This window comes from Lutra lutra, chromosome 7 (assembly GCF_902655055.1).
Source record: "Lutra lutra chromosome 7, mLutLut1.2, whole genome shotgun sequence".
Classification (NCBI taxonomy): domain Eukaryota; kingdom Metazoa; phylum Chordata; class Mammalia; order Carnivora; family Mustelidae; genus Lutra; species Lutra lutra.
The window spans coordinates 68840176-68865909 of NC_062284.1; the positions used below are offsets into that span (position 1 = coordinate 68840176).

The following is a 25734-nucleotide window of genomic DNA, read 5'->3' on the forward strand; positions in this document are numbered from 1 at the left end:
AATATTATTCAGAAAGGACAGGAAATTGGAATCAATTTTTTAAAAAATCCTTACATTCTTAAAGAGGAGAATCCTGACCTCCTATTTATGAAAGGAACAATGTAACATGGTAGAAAGTCTGTGTCCCTAGATTCAGAAGATGGTGGACTTGAGTCCAAGTTCACCACCAATCAGCAAAGTGACCTGGGAAAGAAGTTGATCAAAATTGAAGTTTCCCTCTATGACCTACATTAATTGGCTCAGCCAATCCCTCAGAATGCCTCCTTATTCATAACACTAAGATCTTTAAAAAGGGATAAACTCATCTGACATTTCAACACCTATCAGGACATCTGTGAATGTCATGTAAGATAAATTTACACAACCATTTTTGCAAACTATAATATATAAAGTACTGTGACTGCTTTTTATTATTATAAAGTATCTCAATATAAGGATGGTACTTTCTGATTTTTATTTCAAGTCATCAAAAGAGCTATCCATATTCAGTGTCTCCACTTCTTGACTGCCTGTGCTTTCTCCAGTGAGGATTTTTTCTCCATCTCTCCAACTGCAACCTCTCTTCAAGCTACTAAAGCCAAGGATGAGTTTTCAGTCTTCACTGAGTTTCAACCACCCATTCTACATCTCTGCAGAACGACTAATATCTCAATAGAATTCTGGTCTCCCGGGTTACCCAAAGAAACAAAAAACAAAAACAACAAATAAAACACTACTGCAATAGCATCCTCCTTCCCAGTATTTCCCATCCTTGAACCTCAGTTAAGAACCACGGACTTCCAATTTCTTTCTTCACAGACACCCAATATGGCAGCACTTTCATTGGTTCTACCCTCAAAATACATTTTAATCTTTGGGTTTTAGACAACATGAAGGGACTACTGCTACTTTATTGGGTACAGTAATGGTATTATGGCAAAATATATTTAAAATATATATATAGTAAGCCCTTATCTGTTCAAGACAAATACTAAAATATTTACTGATAATGTGATATGACATACAGGATTTGCTTCTATAAAACCCCAGAATATAAAAAGTGACAAAGGATACAAAAGTAACAGAAAGTTAGTGGCTCTGGCTGAGTAATACCTAAATGAGAATTCATTGTACTATTCTATTTTCATGTGTTTGAAAATCCATAACAATATATATTCCTATTTTTTTTATATCCTACATTACTATCACCAAGTCCATGGCATCATCTCAACTGAAAGATGGTAGGAAATTCCTGATTTGTTGTCTTAATTCTGCTCTTGCCCCTCTCTGCAGTCCATTGTCCACACAGCAGCCAGAGAAATCTTTTTGTCATACCATGCAATTCTCCTGACTAAAACCCTCCAGTACCTTTTATTGAGTATAAAATTAAAATTCCCCGCCATAACTTCCAAAACTTCACTCTTGCCAACACCCCAGGATTCCCCTTTATCATAAGACTTTAGCCACAGTAGATATCTTACTATCAAATTCATTTTGGCTTTGGTGCTTTTGTACTTGCTGTTCCTTTTACCCAAGATTTTGACATGGCTAGCTCACTCTCAACTCAAATTTCACCCACTCAAAGGTTCTTCTCTGGTCACCCTACTTGAAATCACTTCCTCATCTCTAATCCCATTACTCTCTATTCTATTATCTTACTTTATTTTCTTTGTTATAGCTATAACTAACTTAAATCATATTATTTGCTTGTATTTTGCTTATTATTTGTCTTCTCCCCTTATAGTAAGCCCCTTAGGACAGGGATTTGTCTGTCCTGCTCATTTTTGTATCCCCAATTCATAGGACAGTGCCTGGCTCAATACTTGAGTGCATTATTTACATTGTCATTCATGCTGTGTGCTTAGCACATTTAGCTCTGGGGCTGAAGTAATAATTCCATATGGCTACACCTGTTGGGGAGGCTCTAAGAAAGTCTAGCAGAGGTAAATGCAAAATATGGGAAGAGGGTAAGGGTAGGATGAATCACTTCAGGCAAAGTTTAACAGTTTAGAAAATAATAGCATTATTCATTTTGCCCAAAGTGTTAACTTTTGACTTACACTTCATATGACTACAAGGCAAGATGTACATTCCACAGGCTTGTCAGCTTTCTTCGTGTCTTTAAATTTCCAATTTCTTTATTATTATCTATGTCATGAATGTATGTTGCTAGATGAAAGAGTAAGTAGATTCTGCTGACTTCAACAAATATTGAACACCTACTATACATCAGACACAGAGCCAAGTGCTGGGGATAAACACAGTGTAGTTTCTGGTATGAAGAGAAGTCAATGGGAAGCCTAAAGTGAACTAAGTATTAAAATGCTGTGGTTAACTCTAGCCTGTGGGAGCACTAAGAGGTTACTGATTGTTCCACCTGTCTGACAGAGATATTGAAGAGATTTCCAGAGATGATTAACAGAGAAGCTGAGCCCTGTTGGATGAAGAAGGGAGAAGAGAAAGAACGCAGTGCACATTTAAAAAAGTTAAGTAGTTCTGTGTGATTATAGGCAATGATAAAAAGACTAACTGGAAGCTTGACTGCAATAGGGGCTTTGATGGTAAGGAATGGAAATGGGAGTTACAAAGGAGTTTTCAGCAAGAGTATCTTTGGATCTGAGCTATTTTACAGAAAGAGAATGGTCAGGAAAGTAGATGGCTTAGTACAACCTGGTCCTGCTTAGAGAAACTATATTCAAGGTACACCCTATACCAGCAAAATCCCTGAGGCAGTATGTCTCTACATACAGAGCAATGTCATTTTTTCCCACTGGAGGTATTTATTAGAAGACAAAATTTAAACTATATTCCCAAACAGATTGCGCGCACGCACACACACACGCTATATATCAGCAATAGGCAATGAATATAAATAGGTAAGTTACTGAAAAGAGAAATACGGTTAATAAATATTTAAAAAATAATAATCAACCTCAGTAGGAACCAATTAATTTTTAAAAGAGCAAGACACCTGTTAATATTTATCTAGTTGGCCTAGATTTTCTAAAAGATAATACTCAAAGTTGTAATGATACTGTGGAATAAACACTCATTTGTTCAAATGGGAGGATAAATGGGCACAAACATCCTCAAAAGTAATTTAACAGTATGCATTAAGAATCTTTTTAAAAAGGCAATGCAGATTCCCTAGAAATATAGCCTAAAGAGAGAGATGCATATGAAGTTTATAAAAGATGTGCCTCTGAGAATTACTTACAAAAACAAGAAAATTAGAAACAAAAAATTATCCAACAACAGGGGAATGCATCTACTATTTAGCTAATAAAAATGTTTTCAAAAAAATGTTTAATGCCATCTATGAGTTATCATGTTAAAAAAGGTGGAATACAAGTTATATATATTGCATGGGTTTTTGCATCTATGCATACTTGCAGAAACCAAATAAATATAGAAGTGAGTGTTAATACTCTTCTCTAAAAAGTAGAATTTTTTACTGTTTTCAGTTTATTACATTTTTAATTGATTAATTTTAGTTAAAGACTGATCTCTTCCAGGAATTCTCCTCTGATCCTGAGACTGGGCTAACTACCTGTCTTCAGGACTTCCATGGCAGTAAATAACCCCATCATTACACACATCATACTGAAACTATACACTTGTTTATCTCCCTCCTCCAAATTGTTGAATCCATAAAACAAGCAATGGCACATTAATCATCTTTGGTATACTGAAGATACTCAATATTTGGGGAACTAATGCAAACCTAAGCATTCTTTTTTGGTTCAGAGCAGCCATATGTCTGGTTTTAATAGTACCAGAACAGTAATTCAACTGTACCCATAAGATTGACTCTATTGTTGAGTCCCATCAGTTTGTCCAATTCAAGCCATTAGGTTTGGGGTATGAGCAGGAACTACAACATACTCCCCTGCCCCAACCTAGGACAAGAACTGGAGCTCCCAAACTAATCCACTATCCCTGGACCCTGAAGGCCTAGGTAAATCTGACTTTTGGTGAAGGTACTTACACATTCACGGCCCCATACCCCATAGACCATAATTCTATAGTCCCTGCAACAGCTGACAGCCTTGGGTTGAGGGTTGATAGATCAAATGGTGTTTCCATTTCTCATATTTTAGAGGAAAGGGGGAGGACAAAGTCCTTCTAAAACAACCCTTTTATTTCTCTCTAACATTACTTAAGTTCCAAAGTCTCTAGAATTTCCGCTTCCTGCATATAGCTAGATGATGGCTTTTTGCCTGGAGTAGACTTTCTGGCAGAAAGTTGAATTGCTTTCTGGTAAACATTCTATATTGTATATTACACTGTTCTCCAGGATAAAATTTTTCTCCTTCAGAGCAATGACAGGTTGGCCTCACACTCTCCCCAAGCCCTTAAAGTTTTCTAGCTATGGAGAGGTTTCAGACCTTACGGTTTTATTTGTAATCTGCAAAAATGTATTTAAATATATGTGTAAGCAATCTTCTCTCTTCTGAATTTCCTTCCTAATCACAAGAGCCACTGCTGGGAATTGCATTTTTTACTTGGTTAATTGGGAGATCTCATGCCTGGGATGGTGGCCAATATTTAGGTACCATTTGAATAGAACTTATATTAGTTCAACATTATCAGCACCAGATTAGAAACTCAACATCAACAAATCTGCATGCCAATTCTAAGCACTTATGCTGTGGTCCTTTGCATATTTATTTGTATGACCTCTGCTATAATCTCTATCCAAGAGCAACATCTAATATTCTAAAGTATTCTCTACTTTAAAGGTCCTATATCAAATATTGTTTTTCTATCACTTTGCACCTTGATTCCAGTGTTCTTTCCTCTTTATTCCTAAAGGAAGAGTGAGAAAGAGATATAGAGAAAGGATTAAATTTAGACTACAAAAGGGATAAAAAGGAGAATCTGAAGATTTTTGCTACTTCAGAATGAAAGGGTATCTCTATTAGTCTATACATAAGAAAGAGTGACAACATCTCTGTGCCTTGACACCCACAAGAATTGAGGACAAAGGCAAAGAAAAGAAGAAGAAAAGTCTTATGGAACTACTTTTTTTTTTTTCCAAATAGAACTACTTTCTATAATGAAGGATCAAGTGAAGAAAAAAGAGAAAGTCCAACAAAGAAAACAGGACATATGCTAAGCAATATTTCCCAAAGTGGGAGGCAACGTTGTACTGTTACCTGGTGGGGAGCAAATAAAGGAAGCCATGACCCTTTTCCTGTTTTTCTTTTTCTTACTCTTACTAGAAAATTAGGCTCTGTTACTAAAAAAAAAATTTAAACTATTTCTATCACCCAATTTCTAGAACGAAGTATTAAGTGAAGTAAGCCAATTTCTATTAAAATCATATACCTGACAACTTATGGCGCATAGCTGTGATCTCAGAACCTATTTCTAATAAAGCAAGTGTTGGCAGAGCTGAGTCCTCAAGGGAGTTAAATCTGGCTGGTCCAGCCCCAGCTGATAGAGACAGTAAACAGGCTATATGGTAGAGGTCAGTAATTTCTAACAGATACGTAATAACTAAGTCTAGAGAAGAATGGGGGACAAAAACACCTCAGCTCTCCCCTTTTGGCAGAAAGCTTTACTTTTTTACATTTTAAAACTTTACAGTTCATATGGTTTCCAGACCCACTCCCCAGAAGCGAGGGCACAATTCCCTGCCTGGGTCTATGAGCTCTCCACATGTGATTTCTCAGGCAGTCAGCCAGATGAGCATTTGATTTGAAAATTAAGCCTTAAATTTAGCAGTGTGAAGAGGGAAAGTATGTCTGAACACAAATGCCTGGAAAGGGGTAAGATAACCAGATGAGGCAAGCTGAATTAACCAGATTCGTTAGCTAGGCAATTCAGAAAGTCCTGCTGGAGGGAAACACCTGATGCAGACACAAAGAAGCCCATCTCTGCTTCTCTGTTCAAGTGTCTTGGGCACCCAGGTTACGACATGTTTTGCTTTCCTGAGATGCGACAGTCTGTGGGTAGCTGCATAAAGACACCATAAGCATTGCTTCAATGAACTCTGCTAATGCAGAAATGAAACCCAGATGAAACCTCATCCTCTCTCTTTCTTTACACAGTCCCATGCATGTTGAGGTACAGTGATGTCAGGGAGACTCTCTGTAACCCAGAGCACCTGGATTAAAGATAGGTTTGGTAGCCAACAGTCCTACAACAGACAGCACTATCAAGTGGCAATGATGGCAGAAAATGATGTGCACAGAACATGCAGCATATGGATACTTCCCCTTACCACACACTAGCTGCAGTGAAGAAAGGGGGAAGAAGAGGGAAATGACTAAAAGAAATTCTGATCTTGCCTCAAAATGATTCTTCTAATTCATCTAAATGCATGTGGTTCATACACCATGTAATTATAGAGCACTGGCTACATGCAGGACATTGTTAAGTTAGGTGATGGGAATACAGAGATTGTCTCAGGTTCCAGTAATTCACAGTACTGTAAGGACAGACAGGCAAGTAGAGCAGTCAGCAGCCACCTCTCTCCACATCTTTCCTGGAGTTTCTCCACTGCCCGTTCTTCCATGAAATAGTCATGAGCCTTTCCAAAGGTAAATCCTTCCATGTATTTTTTCTGTTCTTAGGGAAAAGACATAAGTACTTAGCATGGTCTTCGAGTCTTGCAAGATCTGGCCTCTGACTGCTTTTCTAGCCTCAGCGCACACTGCTCTTCTCTGAGCCATACTCTCTCTGCTTCAGTCCCTGATACTCACCATCCTCCTTCCCTCTGCAGGGCCTTTGCACATGTTTTTCCCTCTATAGTTCTTCTTCATCCCATTGCTTCCCTTGCCTAATGAACTACTAGCTGTCATTAAGTTCTCAGCTCAAATTTACTACTTCCTCAAAAAACCCATTCCTAAACTGCCTCACCTCTGCCCACTCCTTCCCCCACATATAATCCCTTTCTTTAGATCCATAATCTTTTCCTTAGCAGCATTTCCTTCAGCATGTAACTATACTTAGAATGATTATTTTATTGTCTACCTACCCCTTCCCAGACACTAAGTTCCATGATTGCATAAGATCATGTCTGTTTGGATTCACTGCATTTCTAACACTTGGAAGATCCTATAAAGTTTCTCTCTTCTTTCCCCAATCCATTCTGTAACTTTCTCTCTTATATCTGACTCCTCTCTTCCACCACCACCACCATCATCATCACCTTCATAATCATTTTTATTAGCATCAGATCCATCCATATACTACTAACCTCCTATTTTCTGTTAAATCTCTTTACCCTATAGGACCACTTACTGACTTCTCTTCTTTGGTGCCTCACTATCACGACAAAGTTGGGGAGTATCAGAGTCATAGTATTTGGGGGCTGGGAGGGACCTTGAAGTAACTGGCCCAATAGTACTCAAACTTCAGTAAGAGTAAGAATTCCATGAGGTGTTAATTTAAAATAGCACCTTTCCCAAATCCTCCTCTTCTCCCTGCTCCTCTCATCCCACCATTGAATTACCTTTTCAATGGCTGACATTTCTTCTATGACTTAGTCTGAAATAACAATATCCCTGCTACCAGCCTCCCAAAACATCTTTTGGAGTCCTTCCATGTGGGTGCTGCCAGAGCAACTCCTGCTTCCTTTTATCCTGGTACTATTGCTGTAACAGAAGTCTGTTTATTTGTCCCCCTCTTCCTTTGGACTTCAGACTTCTTGAAGGAAGGAACGTGGGTCCTAATAATACCTGTACCCTAGTATCCTGCACAGTGGCTGGAACAAACCAGTGTTACATAAATATAGGTGAATGAACAGATTAGTGGAGATTAGTGGAGAACATGGATCCCTGCCACTACTCTCACTGCCCCTATCAAACTTCCATTTCATGTCCCTGATGATGCCCCAGCACATGCTGATTGACACAGATCAAATCAGATCATCTGAATGAAATGGATCCCCTGTTGTCAACACAGCTCCTTCAATCTTCACTAATATTCATGTGTTCGCCATGAAGCCCTCTCCAGCCTCAATTCCATTTCTCAATGTTGCACTTCCCTTCTTTTCCGTGGGAACTCCCCCATACTGAATTTAACACTGGACTCTAGGCACATTTAAGATCCAAAAAAGATATGGTATGTATATACAATGAAATATTACTCAGCCATAAGAAAGAATGAGGTCTTGCCACTTGCAACAACATGAATGGACCTAGAGGGAATCATGCTAACTGAAATAAGTCAGTCAAAGACAAACACCACATGATTTCACCCATATGTGGAATTTAAGAAACAAAACAAATGAACAAAGAAAAAAAGACAAAAAAAATAAACTCTTAAATACAGAAAATAACTGGTGGTTACCAGAGGGAAGGCGGGCAGGGGGTGGGTGAAATAGGTGATGCAGATTAAGAGTACATTTACCATGATGAGGGCTGAGTAATGTATAGAATTATTAATATTAAATTCTTAATATAAACTAATATAAAACTGTATGTTATTTATACTTCGATTTAAAAAGAATCCAATAGGTATTTGTTGTGAGAGAATGCTACTTCTTTTCCAAAGCTTACAGAAAGCATATTCGTTTTACCATATATTTTCCATTAAAAAATACTATCAACTTTCTTCACATCTTCAAAATCCATTCTTTCTCCATCATTAGAGTCCATTTCCTTCCTTCTGCTTTGCATCACAATCTCAATTACACTTTTTCTTCCTTATCTCTAGTAACTGGTACACAATGCCACTCCCAGAGTTTTCTTTCCCTAGGTTGCTGATAATATCACTCTTACAGCAAATATCACTCTTGCCCAAATATCACAGGTTCCTTTGAGTCTTCGAATCTAGTTTAGAGATCAATACTTTTACTTTCTATGCTCTCTGCACCTCTTAATTTTCTTCTATTTTTGCACATCTAATCCTCACTAGAGATCAATAAGAGAGAATTTTTTTAATTCCTGATATTCAATAGGGAAAGAGATCTTAGCTTTTTAAAATAGTACTCAAGTTTAAAGGTAGTCCAATGTTCCCTTGAGTTACAGCTTCAAGACACAATTTCCAAACAGCTTCCCAAATTCTACCAAGGCTTTCTACCACCTGGCATAGCTCTGTCTACAGAGTCTGTGTACTGAAAAGAATTTCTGGAAGTTGGACATCTTAATAAAATGAGTCATTCTTCTCACTTATCTTACCTACCAGCAAAAACAATGAAACGTGAGAGCATCATGGCAATGTTAGAAATAAACTTGCTGCATGCCATCTATGTATGATTATATTATATTTGAAGCAGAAATTGTCTTATTTAACTCTGCATCCCCAGCATATAGCATTTTGCCTCACACATAATGGGCATTTAATGTGTACTCAGTGAAAGAATGAACAAGTGATCAAATACAGAATCTCTCAATTAAAAGCTAAGAACAACTCAGTATTATTTTCCTAGATCTGCTCTAACAGATTACCACAAACTAGGTGGCTTAAAACAGCAAAAATTTATCCTCTCACAGTTTTACAAACTAGAAGTCCAAAATCATCGTGTCAGCAGGGTGGTGCTCCCACCGGAAGATCTAGGAAAGGCCTCTCTCTCAGCTCCTGGTAGCTCTAGGCATTCCTTGACTCCTATCTCTGCTTCCATCTTCACATTAATCTTTTCTGTGTATCCGTCTTCCTTTTCTTCTCTTAGGAAGACACTTATGACTGGATTACCAGGATAATCTCATCTCAAGGCTGTAATTATATATGCAAAACCCCTTTTTCTAAAAAGATCATTCACAGTTTCCAGGGGACATATGGGGGAAGTGGTAGCTTCAAACCACAACAACAGGATATAATATAATCTCAAGTATTTTAAAATTAATATTGTGTAGAGGAGTGGTGAGGAAAAAGCAAAGATGGAAGAGGAAAGGGAGTGATAACATTGTAGTTTGCTCTGGTCTGGGTGACAGAATCAAAAGTAATTTCTGTATTTTACTTATAGTCTTAAGTTTTCTTAATTCTTTTTTTTAAAGATTTTATCTATTTATTTGACAGAGAGAGAGAGATCACAAGAAGGCAGAGAGGCAGGCAGAAAGAGAGGGAGAAGCAGGCTCCCTGCTGAGCAGAGCCCAATGTGGGGCTGGATCCCAGGACCCTGAGATCATGACCCGAGCCGAAGGCAGAGGCTCAACCCACTGAACCGCCTAGGTGCCCCAAGTTTTCTTAATTTTACACTCACAACATACAGATAGTATACCAATCTAAAGTACATGGAAGAAATTAATCCATTGAGATTATCTCAGGAGCTCTAAAGAAAATGTCACTATAGTAGAAATGTATGTATAGTTAATTAATGATAAATAGTCAATTGAGAATGTAATTAACATTTGTTTGGTTTGGTATAAACAACCTGTGGGCTCTGATGAAAACCAAATTTACTCACTATAATACTATGATCTCATTTGGCTTTCAGATTTTAAGATCTTAAGAAAACTTTGCCTCATTAAAGTTAATGTTCTAACAATTCCAATGCCTTTGTGACTTAGGTGTAGGTTTGTTTTTTCAAAAGAAATCCTATGACAACTGAGAAGAGATGCATAGCCTGTTTTTTAAAAGAGAGAGAATCAAGCTTTAAATGTTACATAGAGTTTGATGTATTTTTTTACTTTCATTATTATCTAAGACAAGTGGGTCCTAGTTACAGAAGGCTCTTCTATTTTGGCAAGTAACTATGACAAGTTTGAGTTCAGAGCCAAGGAAGAACCAAGATACTTTGAGTAATAAAAGGGAAATGAATATGAGGGGCCCCAGACACTGAGAGAAGAGACTGGAGCCAACTACACTGAACACTGAATGGGGGAAGGGGGCTTACAAAGGCTAGCAGCAGAGAAGAACTATGAGAAAACATTAAACTAGGATTTCACATTGTTAGCTGTGGGGTGTGTAAAATAAACTTGCTAATCTCTATCCCCCCCCTCAAATCTTCAGTCAACTTTACCTTACTCTCTGATGCCTTTCTGGGGAAAGGGGCAGAGGAGGTCTCTGAGGGAGCATTAAGAGAAGGCAAAGGAAGCAGCAAACATCTGGGTTACATCAACTTTAAAAGAAATTAGGGGATGCCACCGAAAAGCTCATGTGCAGAGTTTTGAAAGTGTTATAATTTCCTATTATTTCAAGATGAAGCTCATTTGGGGAAATGGTCACCGTTTAGAAATCCACCACTTTAAAAAATTATATTCATACAAAATAATAATTGATTACAATGGAAGATCATTTATAAGAACTATAACAATGTCACAGCTTCGTGGCATTCCATTTGCAAAACACAGAACTTCCCAAGAAATTATCAATCCAAGACTTAAGAAACAGAAATTGAGGGTGAAACTATTTTTGAAACACTTTTACTGTGAGTTAGTAGCATGAGCTAAAAATTAAGTTAATTTTTTATTCCCTTCCATTGAATCCAAAAAAGTATCAAGACTACTCCTATTAGCTTGCTTTTGAACTCACTGTTATTTAAACCCATAATGGTGTGTTTTATTAACATTGTTTAAAAAAAGAAGAATCAAGATTTTTGCCTCAAATTTTCCTTTTAAATATGCAGACCCTAAACAGCTGTCCCCTAAACCTAATAGTACCATCATAACGTATAAATTTTCTGGATAAGCCGGACATTAAATCAGAGAGTTTGTGTTTTGCCTGTACTTAACTACAGAAGTCTCTACTCCAGTTTCAAGCCCACAAACCCAGATGAAGAGGAGGAGGTAACTCAGTGCAGGGCATATTGGCCCTCCTATGGGATCAGCAGAATCCCAGAACCTCTCTCCCACTTACAAGAAGCATACAGATGCACTACATATGCGTCCCCTTCAGGCTCATTAAGTTGAACAACTTTTTTATTGCAGGTGCCCAAGGAGAAAAAGAAAGCATATTTAATAAGAACAATAACCCACTCTTTTCAAGACTGACATTTGGAATCGAATCTAGCAAAGGGGAATACCATATATGAAGTCTCCTTCTTCTGGGTAATTTTTGTTTTTGTTTTTGTTTTTTTCAAGAATTCAGCAGCAAATGATAGATCTTTTGACTATTCTGTTCATATACCTCTAATCTGGCAGGACAAAGAAGGGAAAAGTTCCTTCATGGCTGTCTGAAGGATCTGCTAACCACACTTTTGTATCACTGCCCCAATTTTCTCTAGGAGATCTGCAGTTCAGAACTGATAGATGTACTTAATATATGAGTGCTATAGAGCTAGTAATTGAAATATAAAACTTAAACTGTTTCAAATTATTGATGTTTGTGGGTTTACATGTGTCATGAATCCATTTTTTAATATTTTATGTGAGAGAGAGAGAGAGAGCATGCACATGCCAGGGGGAGGGCAGAGGGAGTAGGAGTGGGAGCGGGGCTGATCTCAGATCACAACCCCAGCCTAGTCAGATGATTAACCAACTAAGCCACCCAAGCCCCAGTCACTAATACATTTTTTAAAGAAAAACGTGGGTTTTTTGTTTTGTTTTGTTTTCATGTTGTACTAAGAAGAGATAAACTTGGAAATCAGTGGTGATGGTGTGACAGCCACCCACTCGGGAAACAATCATGTTTGATAGAAGTGAAACCTCCCAGGGTTCAGTCAATATGCTCAACCCAGTCCTATGCATACTTAGTTCCTGGATGCTCTGATAAAGCATGATAAAATTGTCAGAGGACTGAGGAATAATGCTTCAAGTTCTCATTACTTCACATAGAAAATAATGTATTCATGTAATCATCCTAGCTGACTTTTATAAATCAGTCTTATGGAAAAGGGATCAATTCAGAAAGAACAAGAAATCATAGTTTAAAATTGAAAACAGACTAAATATCAAGCAAAAAGAAAATGGATTATTTGAATTATGAGACATGCACTCAACCAAATGTTATACAGCTCTTAAAAATGATGTGTATGCAAAACAGATAATCATGTCAAAAAATAGGCAGAAGACATGAACAGACACTTCTCCAATGAAGACAATACAAATGGCTATCAGACACATGAAAAAATGTTCTAGCCATCAGGGAGATTCAAATCAAAACCACATTGAGATATCACCTTACACCAGATAGAATGGCCAAAATTAACAAGACAGGAGACAACAAGTGTTGGAGAGGATTCCCACTGTTGGTGGGAATGCAAGTTGGTGCAGCCACTTTGGAAATCAGTGTGGAGATTCCTTAAGAAATTAAAAATAGAGCTACCCTATGGCCCTGCAATTGCACTACTGGGTATTTACCCCAAAGATACAGATGTAGTGAAAAGAAGGGCCATCTGTACCCCAATGTTCATAGCAGCAATGGCCATGGTTGCCAAACTGTGGAAAGAACCAAGATGCCCTTCAACGGACGAATGGATAAGGAAGATGTGGTCCATATACACTATAGAGTATTATGCCTCCATCAGAAAGGATGAATACCCAACTTCTGTATCAACGTGGACGGGACTGGAAGAGATTATGCTGAGTGAAATAAGTCAAGCAGAGAGAGTCAATTATCATATGGTTTCACTTATTTGTGGAGCATAAGAAATAACATGGAGGACATGGGGAGATGGAGAGGAGAAGGGAGTTGAGGGAAATTGGAGGGGGAGATGAACCATGAGAGACTATGGACTCTAAAAACAATCTGAGGGTCTTGAACGGGCAGTGGGTGGGAAGTTGGGTGAGCCTGGTGGTGAGTATTATGGAGGACAGGTATTGCATGGAGCACTGGGTGTGGTGCATAAACAATGAATTCTGGTACACTGAAAAGAAATTTTAAAAAAAATTTTTTAAATGATATGTATAATGACTGTACTAAAGACATTGGGAAAATGGTAATGATATGATGTAAAGTGAAAACAGAAGGATACACACATACACAATTATAAGAAATCTTGGCATAGAAGAAAAGACAATAAGGAAAAACAAAATGGTAAGATAATTAGAAGTATGGATATTATTTTATTCCTTCTACTTTTTCTTATTTTTCAAATTTCTCTTAATGGACATATGTTATTTTCATAACAGAAAAAAAAAGACTATCTACTAAAGGAAAAAATGAAACAAAATTTTCAATCCTAATATCCAATGGGAGTCATCACTCAATCAAACTGGAAAAGTTGAATAAGCAAAAAGAAAATTTCTTCCTACTGAAATTTGTTTTCCCAGTTATGCAGCAGCTAGGATTACCAGACTGGAATAGTTCAGAGACAATACTCGGCAGTAGTAAAAGAAAGTCCATATTCTTCCCTATGTGTGGAAACACACAGTTTCCAAAAGAAATAGAAAAAAGACTGAATAAGATTGATGGGTGTTTCTATGAAAGAGCTTGATAGATTTAACAAAATTTACTGAAGCTCAAGAAAGTATAAAATGGAACGTGATACACAAAACGTTGATGGTCAAGAGCCATTTAAAATCTAGAGATATCAAGGAAACACCCAGTCTGAAAGGGTACTCTCACTGCAGCATCTGAACCCACATTGCTCTAATGCAAAAGTATAAGTTCAGAAGATGTCAAGGAAATAAAATGTTAAGAAAAAGTGATACTGAGCCTATTTGTTAATGGTGATACAAACCATAATCCTGGCAGCCTGTAAGATCTCACAGGGCATCTTGGGCTGAGAATCAGACTAGGCTGGTAGCACAGAGTTCATTTTCTTCTCTGCTCAGTTCTCTCACAGGTATCCAAAGGTGATGTACTAAAGCAACGTCATTCAAAAGAAACAGAATGCCAGCCACAAATGTGAGCCATGTAAGTAATTTTCAAATTTTCTAGTAATCACATTCAAAAGAAATTTTTTTAAACTGAGAGCTTTTCCCTTAAGGTCAGGAACAAGACAAGGATGTCCACTCTCACTATTTTTATTCAACATAGTACTACAACTCCAAGGCACAGCAATCAGGGAACAAAAAGAAAAAGGCATCTAAAAATGATGAAGAAGTAAAATTTTGACGATTTGCAGATGACATGATACTATATGTAGCAAACCCACTACTCTACCAGAAAACTAGAACTGATAAATGAATTCAGTAAAGTTGCAGGATACAAAATGAATGTACAGAAATCTGTTGCATTCTTATATACTAACAATGAAGTAGCAGAAAGAGAAATTAAGAAAACTGTCCCATTTATAATTCTACCAAAATAATAAAATACCTAGGAATAAATTTAACCAAAGAGCATTACAGAATTATTTCTATGTAAGGATATTTATTATGTGGAAAAACCATGCTTGCCATTTTAAAAACTAACATAATTCCCTTCCTTGGATATCTTTTAAAATTAAAGAAATATAGAAATAAAGATACATATATGGACATAGGGATGGCTTCAATTAGGAGTTCTCAACTCTACGTGCATAAAATCACCTTGGAAACTTAAAAAAAAACACTGGGATCTCAACTCCAAGACCCTCCTCTAATTAAGCTGGGGTTTCTCTGGGGCTCTGATACAACATGCAGTCCAGGCTGAAGGGCGCCAGATTAGATGACCTCTGAAGGGACTATCACAAACCCTCGCATTGTCCCTCACCTGCCCAGTTGCTCCCAGCCTGGTCAAGAATGTTAGCACAACTTGAGACACCCTCTCAAGAAATACTGAGATAGCTACTGGTGTTCATACATGCCATTAGCAAATGGTACAGTAGTCCCCCTTTATCTGCAAGGGACACATTCTGAGACCCCCAGTGGATACCTAAAACCACAGATAGTACCAAATCCTGTACTATGTTTTTTCCTATACATACCTATATACAATAAAGTTTAACTTCTAAATTAGACACAGTAAGAGACTAATAACAATAACTAATAAAATAGAACACTTATAACAATACACTTAATAAAAGTTACATGAACATGGTCTCTCTCTCTCTCAAAATATCCTTTTGAACTCACCCTTCTTCTTGTGATGGGGTGAGATGATAAAATGCCTACATGATGAGAGGAAGTGAAGTAAATGACATAGGCACTGTGATGTAGCATTAGGCTACTACTGACCTTCTGATGATATGTCAGAAGGGGGATCACCTGCTTCCAGACCATGGTTGAGCACAGGTAACTGAAGTCACGGAAAGCAAAAGTGCAGGGAAATGGGGGGCTACTGTATCTCATAGCCTGGTACAAAAATGTGCACTTCCTATTCAGCAGTCCCATTAATTTCTACAATACAGAATCATGCCACCTCTACTTAGTTTTAAAACTAAAGTCAGGGGGCACCTGGGTGGCTCAGTGGGTTAAAGCCTCTGCCTTCGGCTCAGGTCATGATCTCAAGGTCCTGGGATCGAGCCCCGCATCGGGCTCTCTGCTCAGTGGAGAGCCTGCTTCCTCCTCTCTCTCTCTCTCTCTCTCTGCCGGCCTCTGCCTACATGTGATCTCTGTCTGTCAAATAAATAAATAAAATCTTTAAAAAAAAAAAAAACTAAAGTCAGCAAATTTTGTTAAAGGCTAATATAACATGTATCTCTTAAGCACTTTCACATAATAGATTTCAAATACAGAAGACTGGTCCTAATCCGAAAGGAATATGAGTAACAAAACAAAATAAAAATTGAAAAGGTTATAAAAGGAAGGGTTTTATCGCTCTTATTTTGTGACTTAGGTTTACAGTGCTTAGCATTACAGCTTACACAATGCTAAGAACATAGATGAGTAATGTGTATAACACAAATATATACTACATACAGATAAACTACACCTATATTATGTAATTATGTTTGTATTCCTACAATTGTATACAAAGCCCTTCAAATACAAAATAAATAGTGTAGTCCACACTTACACATCACTCATGAATGGGAAGAATTCTAATTTAGGCTCTTACTTCCATGGGACCCTGAACATGTCACTCCCTTTCAGGACCTTAATCTCTTCATCTCTAGAATGGAGCACTATTACCCACGCCTTGGTTTTTTTTTTTTTTTTAATGAAAGTTAAATGGAGAAGCCCTAGAGCTCCCACGTGGTAGTTGTGCAATAAATATGTATTGAATCTGAATGTAGCTGCCCACCTTCCTCACTTCAGAGCACAGCAGAAGAGAGAACTACAGCCTAGAAAGAAAATTAATAGCTCAAAGTCAAACAGTGATCACTGACATGGAGCCAGATTTCCTGACTGGTGCTTTCATCCCACCTCCTTCCCCTCAAATATGTCCACCATGAGAATGAGGCTGCCTCCCAAGTCCAAGACTTCCTGCCAAAGGAGGCCACAGGAACCTGGCTGTACCCACCCTACTATGACACTCACCTCTGGCAACATCTGGACTTCTCTGATGCACTCCAGGCATCTTACTTCATTCCTGGATCAGGACCCACAGGTGCCAAGGATAGACCCAAAAGCATTTCCTAATATTTTCCATTAACATTGCAATAGGATCTAGTACATGTTAACTGCTATTTCACATCAGGTTCCCTAGAAACAGATCCTGAGATAAGGATTCATGTGCAAATGATTCATTTGTGAAGTATTTCCAGAAGAAACTGGCAAGGGAGGGAAAAAGCCACACAGGGTGTGACTGCAGACAAAGTCCCATCCTCTGTCTGATCTCAAGGAGTGCTTAAGAGTACAAACTAACCTCAGAGCTTGCTCAACTTGAGGCAGGGGCACTGCTCTTCTATACTCTTGCACGCATCAGACTTTGGCTCCTGTAACTCAAGGGCACTGCTTGAAGAAAACAACAGATGCAAGCACTTACGAGCAATGCACAGAGAAGCTGGAGATGAGCATAGAAGACAGTGGAGATCTAGGCAGAACCCCAACAGTATCCTCTGCAACCATCAGCTCCAAGGGAGGACTCCAAGCTCCCTGGGATTATCTCAGATCTGAGCCCAGTTGATCACTCCAATTTTTCAAAATCTAAAAAGTAGAAAGCCAGTCTCCATAGCCTAAGTACACTGTACAAAGACCACCACCCCAGCCACTGTAATTGGCCAATGATGGAACTCAGCAAAATTAGACACATCAAGCTCCTCTGGAAGATTGTTCTTTCAGAAGTTGTTACTGCTCAGTTTGAAAATTAAATAAACATCATGCTAGGCTCAAGGGACACAGCTGTATTCAAGAGATGACCCCTGTCCTAGAGGAGCTCACAGTAATGGGTAATCTTAACCAAAAATCGGGACGCCTGGGTGGCTCAGTGGGTTAAGCCGCTGCCTTCGGCTCAGGTCATGATCTCAGGGTCCTGGGATCGAGCCCTGCATCGGGCTCTCTGCTCAGCAGGGAGCCTGCTTCCTCCTCTCTCTCTACCTGCCTCTCTGCCTGCTTGTGATCTCTCTCTGTCAAATAAATAAATAAAATCTTTAAAAAAAAAAAAATCTTGCCTGATTTCCTACCAAATCCTAAAGAACGTTTCATACTCAAATGATACGAGTTTCTCCCTTAAACTTTATAGATCAGCAATAATACATCTCAAAGCATTATACCATGCTGAATTACAAAGAGGTGCTGCTTCATAAGGATTCAATGGAAAGCTAAATGAAACCACGAGAAAGTAACACTAACACTGCTTCTAACAATAATGATAATGATAGCATGTGTGGAAGGCATATAATCAACAAATTTCTGAATATGTAAGTGCCTGGGCTAATACCATGGCCTCCAAGTAGAGGCCCCAATATCTATCAGTGTCCAGGTATCGCCAAAAGATTTAACTGGTAATTTAAGGGACATTAAAAGATATGCTAGGGCCATTACTTCAAATCCATTATTTAATTATACATATTTTAAACATACTTTGTATGAGAGGATACTTGAAAGGAATAAGATTTATTATCAAATGTTCCTTGGGGAATTAGTCATATCATATTAATGGCAGCTCTAATACACAGAGCCATAAGACTTGAGAGAGTCCAGATATGCAACAGCACAGCTCAAAGCCACACACCACATTAGCTTACAAAGATTCACCACCTCTTAGAAACTTGCTCTAGACTACAGAATTATTTAGGGTCAAGACCAAACTCATCCTCAAAGTCCCTCTGAGCACAAAGTCCATGCTTTTAAACAACATACTACAGTGGCAACAATTAAAAACCTGCTAACACTTGAAATGAACCACATGGTTCTAGGCATCTTTATGGCTTATCCATGTCACACAGGAATCACACTTTCAGAGGCTCTGTCTTTACCACTAGAATTTCAAAGTATGATCATTTTACTTCATTAGGCATTTAACGCTATTATCTAAAACAAGCAAATACAGAAAAACTGTATGTATTCATTATGTTATTAGTGATCAGTCCACATTTTAGTTCTGGAAAGAGACTAATTACTTCAATCCTACCAATTACTGTCTAGATTATACCTAGTCCCTCTTGATATCTTTATCATTTCTTGAAATTTCCCATCCCATGTGATTAATTCATTTTATGATATTCCCTTTAAAAACTATATTCTTCATAGTATCCAAATGATTCAAAATCATCAGCAAATGTGATTGACTGCCAGAATGAAGTATATTTTAAGTTTACTTTGTTATGCTATTATTAGCAGAAAAGGGACAAAGAATAAGAAACAATGGAATAAAGGTTTGAAATTTATTTTTGCTAACTTTTATTATTTTTATATATACATAATTTTTATATATAATTATTAATTATTATTAGTGTGTAAAGACATGTTTTAAAGAATTTCAAATTCAAGAATCATTCTCATAAATATTTATCAATTTAAAAGTAATGAAAATCTGTGTTATGGTGGATAATCCATTCTAAATTCAACTATCAAGTAAATGCAAGATTCTTATCACTATCACTTGATACAGTAATCTGTCAAAGTCTCTTATCAATATTTCCCAGAAATTTACTAATTAAATAAGTTAATACTTATGAGATGTTGTCTATATACAAGACATAGCATAAGTGCCAATTTTAAGTAGTAGTAGATCTAAAAATGAAGTGATAGTTATGTGTCTGTGTTCCACAAAACAAACTTCATAGGGATTGGAAGATGAATGAGTAGCACAAGCAAGAAAGGAAGATAAAATTGACTTACGTTGTAATTGCTAACAAATTGAAAGGGAAAAGTAACATGTACTTAATTAAAAGAGAAAACCACCAAATGTCAAGACTTGTTTTGTGGTCCCAGAAATCTTAAAAATAACCCAAAGAATTTATTTCTTACTTGCTGTCGATGAGCACCTCAGATAGCCGATTATTCACTTGGTTATCACTCTTATGGCGAAACTGAAAGTCAAAATGTTTGTGAAAAAACATATTTAATCATACTTTGTCAGCACAAATAGGAGCACTAAAAATACTTTGAGATCATCTGTTTGGACAATATCACCATCAATCCAAAATTAGCAAAGTTTATGCTTACCTGGAACCCAGCTCCATGTGTTCTAAATCTGAATCAATACCCTTCTCACAAACCCTGGGGTAACCAATGGAACAAGTCTAGCCACATGCTCTTCTAATTCCCACACATTTTTAAATGCTTCTAAGACGACAATATGCTCTTTACTCTGCCACACAGCTCCAGAGAAAACTATACATTTTGAGATCTTCAACAAGGAAAGGAGCCTTCCATTTCTCTCACATATGTGCTCAATACTTCATTGAAACATCAGTCATTCTTTTTCATGGATTTCTTTGAAACCACTAAGTTACTTGTAATAACATATATTTTTATTCTCCAGAAATTCTAATTGCTAACAGTAATCTTATGAAACACTGGGTACTTAAAACAAAACTCAAACTGCAATACCAAACCACATTTGGTACAGATTTGTTTTTTTATGCCCAAGTGATACCATTTCTTATTGTACATTCCCGTAATGTAAACATCATATACTGCTTAGAAGAATCCAAGTATTATGAGCACTCTATTAAACTCATAAATTAACAGCCATCCAGATAAGACTACCATCAAAATTAGTGCATTTTCATTTAAAAAATTCAAAATGTTATATTAATATCACAATATGTAAAATGTTTCAACCAGTCCTTCTCTTATTCAATTTCCTTCCCAAACCTATCCCAATCTCTCTACTATGCTATGCGTAGTGTATGCAATTACCCTGACGGCCAAGTATAAGTCAGTGGATATTATCAGGAAAAATACAATCCTTAGCATTTTCTAACATGAAAACATTTATAATATCAGTAGAGAACTAAATTAACTCAGCCCATCCTTGGCATGCAAACTTCTCCTTCCCAATAGAACAACAGAAATATTATTTTGTCTGCGTTTGTTCCTCTATATCCACACTCCATCTTCTCCACTCTGTCTTGTTATGGGAAGCTAACCTATAAGGTCTTTACCCTCTGGCTCCTGGTTTGATTTGGCCAATAGGTTGTTCTGGCAGAAGATGAGAGTAGCCAGAGGAGAGTGAAATGGGGTGTTTCCCCACCCCCTGGCTTCCTTCAAGCGGAGTTAGCTTGAAGGCAGCACCAGTTGTCATGAGCAGAAGTCAGATACAGGTAATTGCTTCCTCCCATTGCCCCTTCAGACAGAAAAGTAGTATTGCCCTCCATGTTGCTAAACTATGTGCTTTTCTTTGACAACTTTTCTTTTGCCCTTTTGTAAATAGTACCTTTGTTATTAATCTTTCTCCAACCTTACTCATTTCAGGGTGACATCTCTTTCCTGCCAAGACCCTGACTGATAAATATATCTGGTTATTGAACCCATACATATTATCAGAAAAAAAAAAAAAAGCATATTCAAGAATTAACCACAGTTGGGACGCCTGGGTGGCTCGGTTGGTTGGACGACTGCCTTCAGCTCAGGTCATGATCCCTGGGTCCCGGGATCGAGTCCCACATCGGGCTCCCAGCTCCATCGGGAGTCTGCTTCTCCCTCTGACCTTCTCCTCGCTCATGCTCTCTCTCACTGTCTCTCTCTCAAATAAATAAATAAAATCTTTAAAAAAAAAAAAAAAGAATTACCACAGTAGAGACAAAAGGAGATTTAGTACTTAGTTGCATCTCTATCTAACCTGGAAATAACCCCCAAAATTGACTAGCTGGGAATCACAGAAAAGGACCAACTAGTTCATCCCCTGAAAGCTGAGCTGCCTATTCTCTGGGCCTCAAAATAAGCCACTCTCACTTCAGTTCAGATTTTGCCAAGAAGTCTTGGTATTGGAACAGAAGCTGGTAGGACTAGAAATGGTTGTCTCATGCCCAGGCTGACTCTTCTTGACAATTTCTACTCTAAAAACAGATATGAAAGCGTAGAGAGGAACAGCAGAGGAACTCCCTCCTTAGAAGGGAGCATTGATTGTATACCCATTATGAGACAAGCTTGTGCAAAGTGCTTTACACACAGCATCTCATTTTGTCCTTCCAAGAGTTCTGGTGTCATTAGCCACAAGATACAGACAAGGAAGGATTCAGAGATGTGGTTTTACTCATATAATAGTGTTAGAACATAGCAGGATAAGGTGTCTTTCTTCCAAGTCCATGTTCTTTCTACTCTACCATTTTGCTCTACCATTAAGTGTGACTATATCGAATAAGACCTTTAAAGCCAATATATAGAAACTCAAGCATCTAAATAAATACTATTTCCCTGAAAGATTAGATATTGTGGAAAAGACACACATTTACTCCAAAGTTGTCCTTATGAAAATCATTATTAAAATTGTATCTCCTAGAACTACTCAGAGCATTCTTTGGAATGTCATCTTATTTTTTGAAGATGGAGCTATTTACCCTTAGAAAAGACATGAAGGGATATCTTATCCTTGGAAATATGCAAAAGCTTCTCTTAGAAAGCAGGTAAGATAAATATGTGTTTAGGGGCTGAGAAATGGCATTTGTTTCCAAAGCTGGGTGAACACAAAATTACAAGATTGGCTTTCTTCTGTACCTTGTACACTGATCATGAAGGCAATTCTGTATGAAGAGTTCCAATGTACTTTGAACAATGGCAACCTCACAGGAATGAATAAATTCCAAAATTACCACTTGTAAGTGACATGATTCATTAGTATAAACAGGTCCTATGTGTTAAAAATCCTGCCTCAAAGGTTATAGTCACAATATGAACCATGAAATACATGAGGCACTTCGTTAAAAATGAAGAGAGTCATATCTTATCTGTCCTACCGAAACACGGTATACGAAGACAAATACATTATATACATGGATAATTTTCAAATGAGTCACATCAAATTGTTGATTTATCAAAAAATTATACATAAAACAACTATGAGGAAGGATCATACGAACCAACTTGATAAGTACAAATCTCCCCATCTCACTTTCCCATATTCAACCCTCTCAGGAGGGCGGGGTTCCCACAATCTCCATGAAGCCTTCCCTAATTCTCCTTCACACACTCCACCTCCACTACCAACTAGCCTTTGAATGGCATCTTCTTCCCACAAAGAATGAAGGTGCTTTGTTTTTTTATTATGACTCATAAATTTTTTACATCACATTATTATTATTCATGTCCATGTCTCATCTTCTCTTGCTGGATTTTAAGCTTATTTTTTAACTTCAGATTCTGTGTATGTTTTATTTTTGCATCTCCCATATAGCTCCCATATAGCTTATACAGAGGGGTCTGTATAAAGGCCAGTGTTCCAAAGCCAAACCAATTCAGAAAGACTATAAGTTAAAACCCAGAACCACTACTGTTCTACAAAGCCAGTAATAAAGATAAGAAGGATTCACAAAAATACTCAGTCTAAAAGAAGAAAAATGGAACAAAGAACCAATGAGGCATAAAGAAAGCAGGAACAAGATGATAGATTTAAACCTAATCATAATGATATTCACATTAAATGTAAATGGGTTAAACATTCAGAATTGCCTGGGTGGCTCAGTCATTAAGCATCTGCCTTCAGCTCAACCCATGATCTCAGAGTCCTGGGATGGAGCCCCACATCTCCCTGCTCCATGGGGAGCCTGCTTCTCTCTCTCCCACTCCCCCTGCTTGTGTCCCCTCTCTTGCTGTCTCTCTGTCAAATAAATAAAATTTTTTAAAAAGATCTTCAGACTGTATAAAAAATCATTACCTAGTTATATGCCATCTACAAGACACCCACTTTAAAGACGTAGATAAGTTAAAAATAGACAATAGGAAATATAGGTATGAGTTCACAGGAGAAGCCTAGGCTAGGAATATAAATACATAAGTCATTGGAATACAGACAGTTACTGAGACTAGGGCACCCAGGGTGAGATATAAACTTTCTACATTTAGAATATTTGATTTGTACAAGACCATGTTTTAAATCTTTGTGTTTTAATGGCCTCCCTTGGCTTATGCAGACTTCAGAATTCTCTATTGTTTTAGACTTCACTTGTTTACATTAATTGCCTGACTTCTGAAGTGATGTGATTTTCAACTCATGCTATAATGAGCATAGGATATGAGAGTACCTAACATTTACCAATTCCTAAAGCTTAGAGAAAGACATATGATATAGGATAAATAATACTTCACTGGTAGAAGCAAGTTTGTGTTCTAATTCTGGTCTTACCATTAATTGATTGTATAATCATTAGCAAATCACTAGTTCTTTAGAGTCCTTGGTTTCTTCATCTGTAAAATGAGGGAGTAAGTCTAATTATTCAAGCCCTCTTGCTTTTAACATAAACAGGCTCTGGTTCTATGAAATCTGTATTAGTCACTAAAGAAATAGCAAAGGAGTTTTATTTAATACTGATCAAAAGAGCTCCATTCAAAAATTCCAAATGGATCCCAATTTTTTATCTTTGAGAGGTCACAATTGAAATTGAGACCTCAAAAATGCTCAAAAGCAAATACTCACATAGTCATCTGTGGCATCTTTGACAGCTGTCATAGTTATCACCAGGACCAAAGGCACAATGGTGGTAAACCAGGTCAAGGAGGAGATTTCTGGAATCAGCTAAAACAAACATTTCAAATAGTTTAGGGCTTTTAAGTTAGGAAATATATCTGCCAAATTTTGTCATAAGACTCACAGAAAGTAATGGGATTATATTGTTATTTATACAAATGCAGAATAACTTCCCAGGACATATGTCACTTGTCTTTTCTCTGCTTCTCATCTCAACTTTTAACAATTTTACTAACTTCTTACCAATTCTAAAAGAGAGTTTCTTTGAGTATATACTTTATACCAAAGATTGTGCCAAGTACTTTCCATATTTTATGTCATTTGACCCTCAGAAAGTTCATTGAGTTAGATTCTGTACCAGATCTCTTTTGCACACACCCAAAGGATTTGTATTCCATGTAAATAGCACCCCCAGTGCACAACACAGAATACATTGTGAATAGTGCCCTAGAGTCGGGAAATGCTGCAGCCCTAGATATCATTTTCCCATTTTGTAAATAAGTACCTGAGAGGTCACCCTGCTAGGTCAAGAACACACACTGCTAAAATTTGAAACTTAGATCTATTTGACTCCAAAACTACCTGCATGAGACATAATGAAAGTTGACAGGACTCTCTTAGAAAGGTGGTTTTCAAATGGGCTTTGATACGGAGCTGCTTCAGAGCCATCAGGTAGGAAAGAGTGGGGTGGATGTGGTCAGTACGTGGAGATCAGGCACCATCAAAAACAGCTCTAAACTAAATCAATCTTATACAATAGCTTCCATAAAGTTTAAAAAAAAAAAAAACTTGGGGCGCCTGGGTGGCTCAGTGGGTTAAAGCCGCTGCCTTCGGCTCAGGTCATGATCCCAGGGTCCTGGGATCGAGCCCCACATCGGGCTCTCTGCTCAGCGGGGAGCCTGCTTCCCTTCCTTTCTCTCTGCCTGCCTCTCTGCCTACTTGTGATCTGTCTGTCAAATAAATAAATAAAATCTTAAAAAAAAAAAAAAACTTAAAAGCCTCTGAGGTACCAATAAAAACATTGGCCTGAGTGGCAGGAAAGCT

The 25734-nt window shown here is 37.6% G+C and overlaps 1 protein-coding gene across 10 annotated transcripts in view; it reads right to left on the reverse strand.

Annotated features, from left to right (window-relative positions):
- Positions 1 to 25734, reverse strand: part of ATP8B4 (ATPase phospholipid transporting 8B4 (putative)) — a 290737-nt gene that overhangs the window by 153873 nt on the left and 111130 nt on the right. For all 10 annotated transcript variants that reach the window (XR_007128694.1, XM_047737429.1, XM_047737432.1 and 7 more), the window contains 2 exons: positions 24640 to 24738; positions 20031 to 20092 (listed from right to left, as the gene is read on the reverse strand). Coding sequence is in view for 9 of the 10 variants with exons in the window: in XM_047737429.1 (XP_047593385.1) it covers positions 20031 to 20092; positions 24640 to 24738 (161 nt within the window). In the remaining variant the exon portion in view is untranslated. The remainder of the gene's footprint in view (positions 1 to 20030; positions 20093 to 24639; positions 24739 to 25734) is intronic.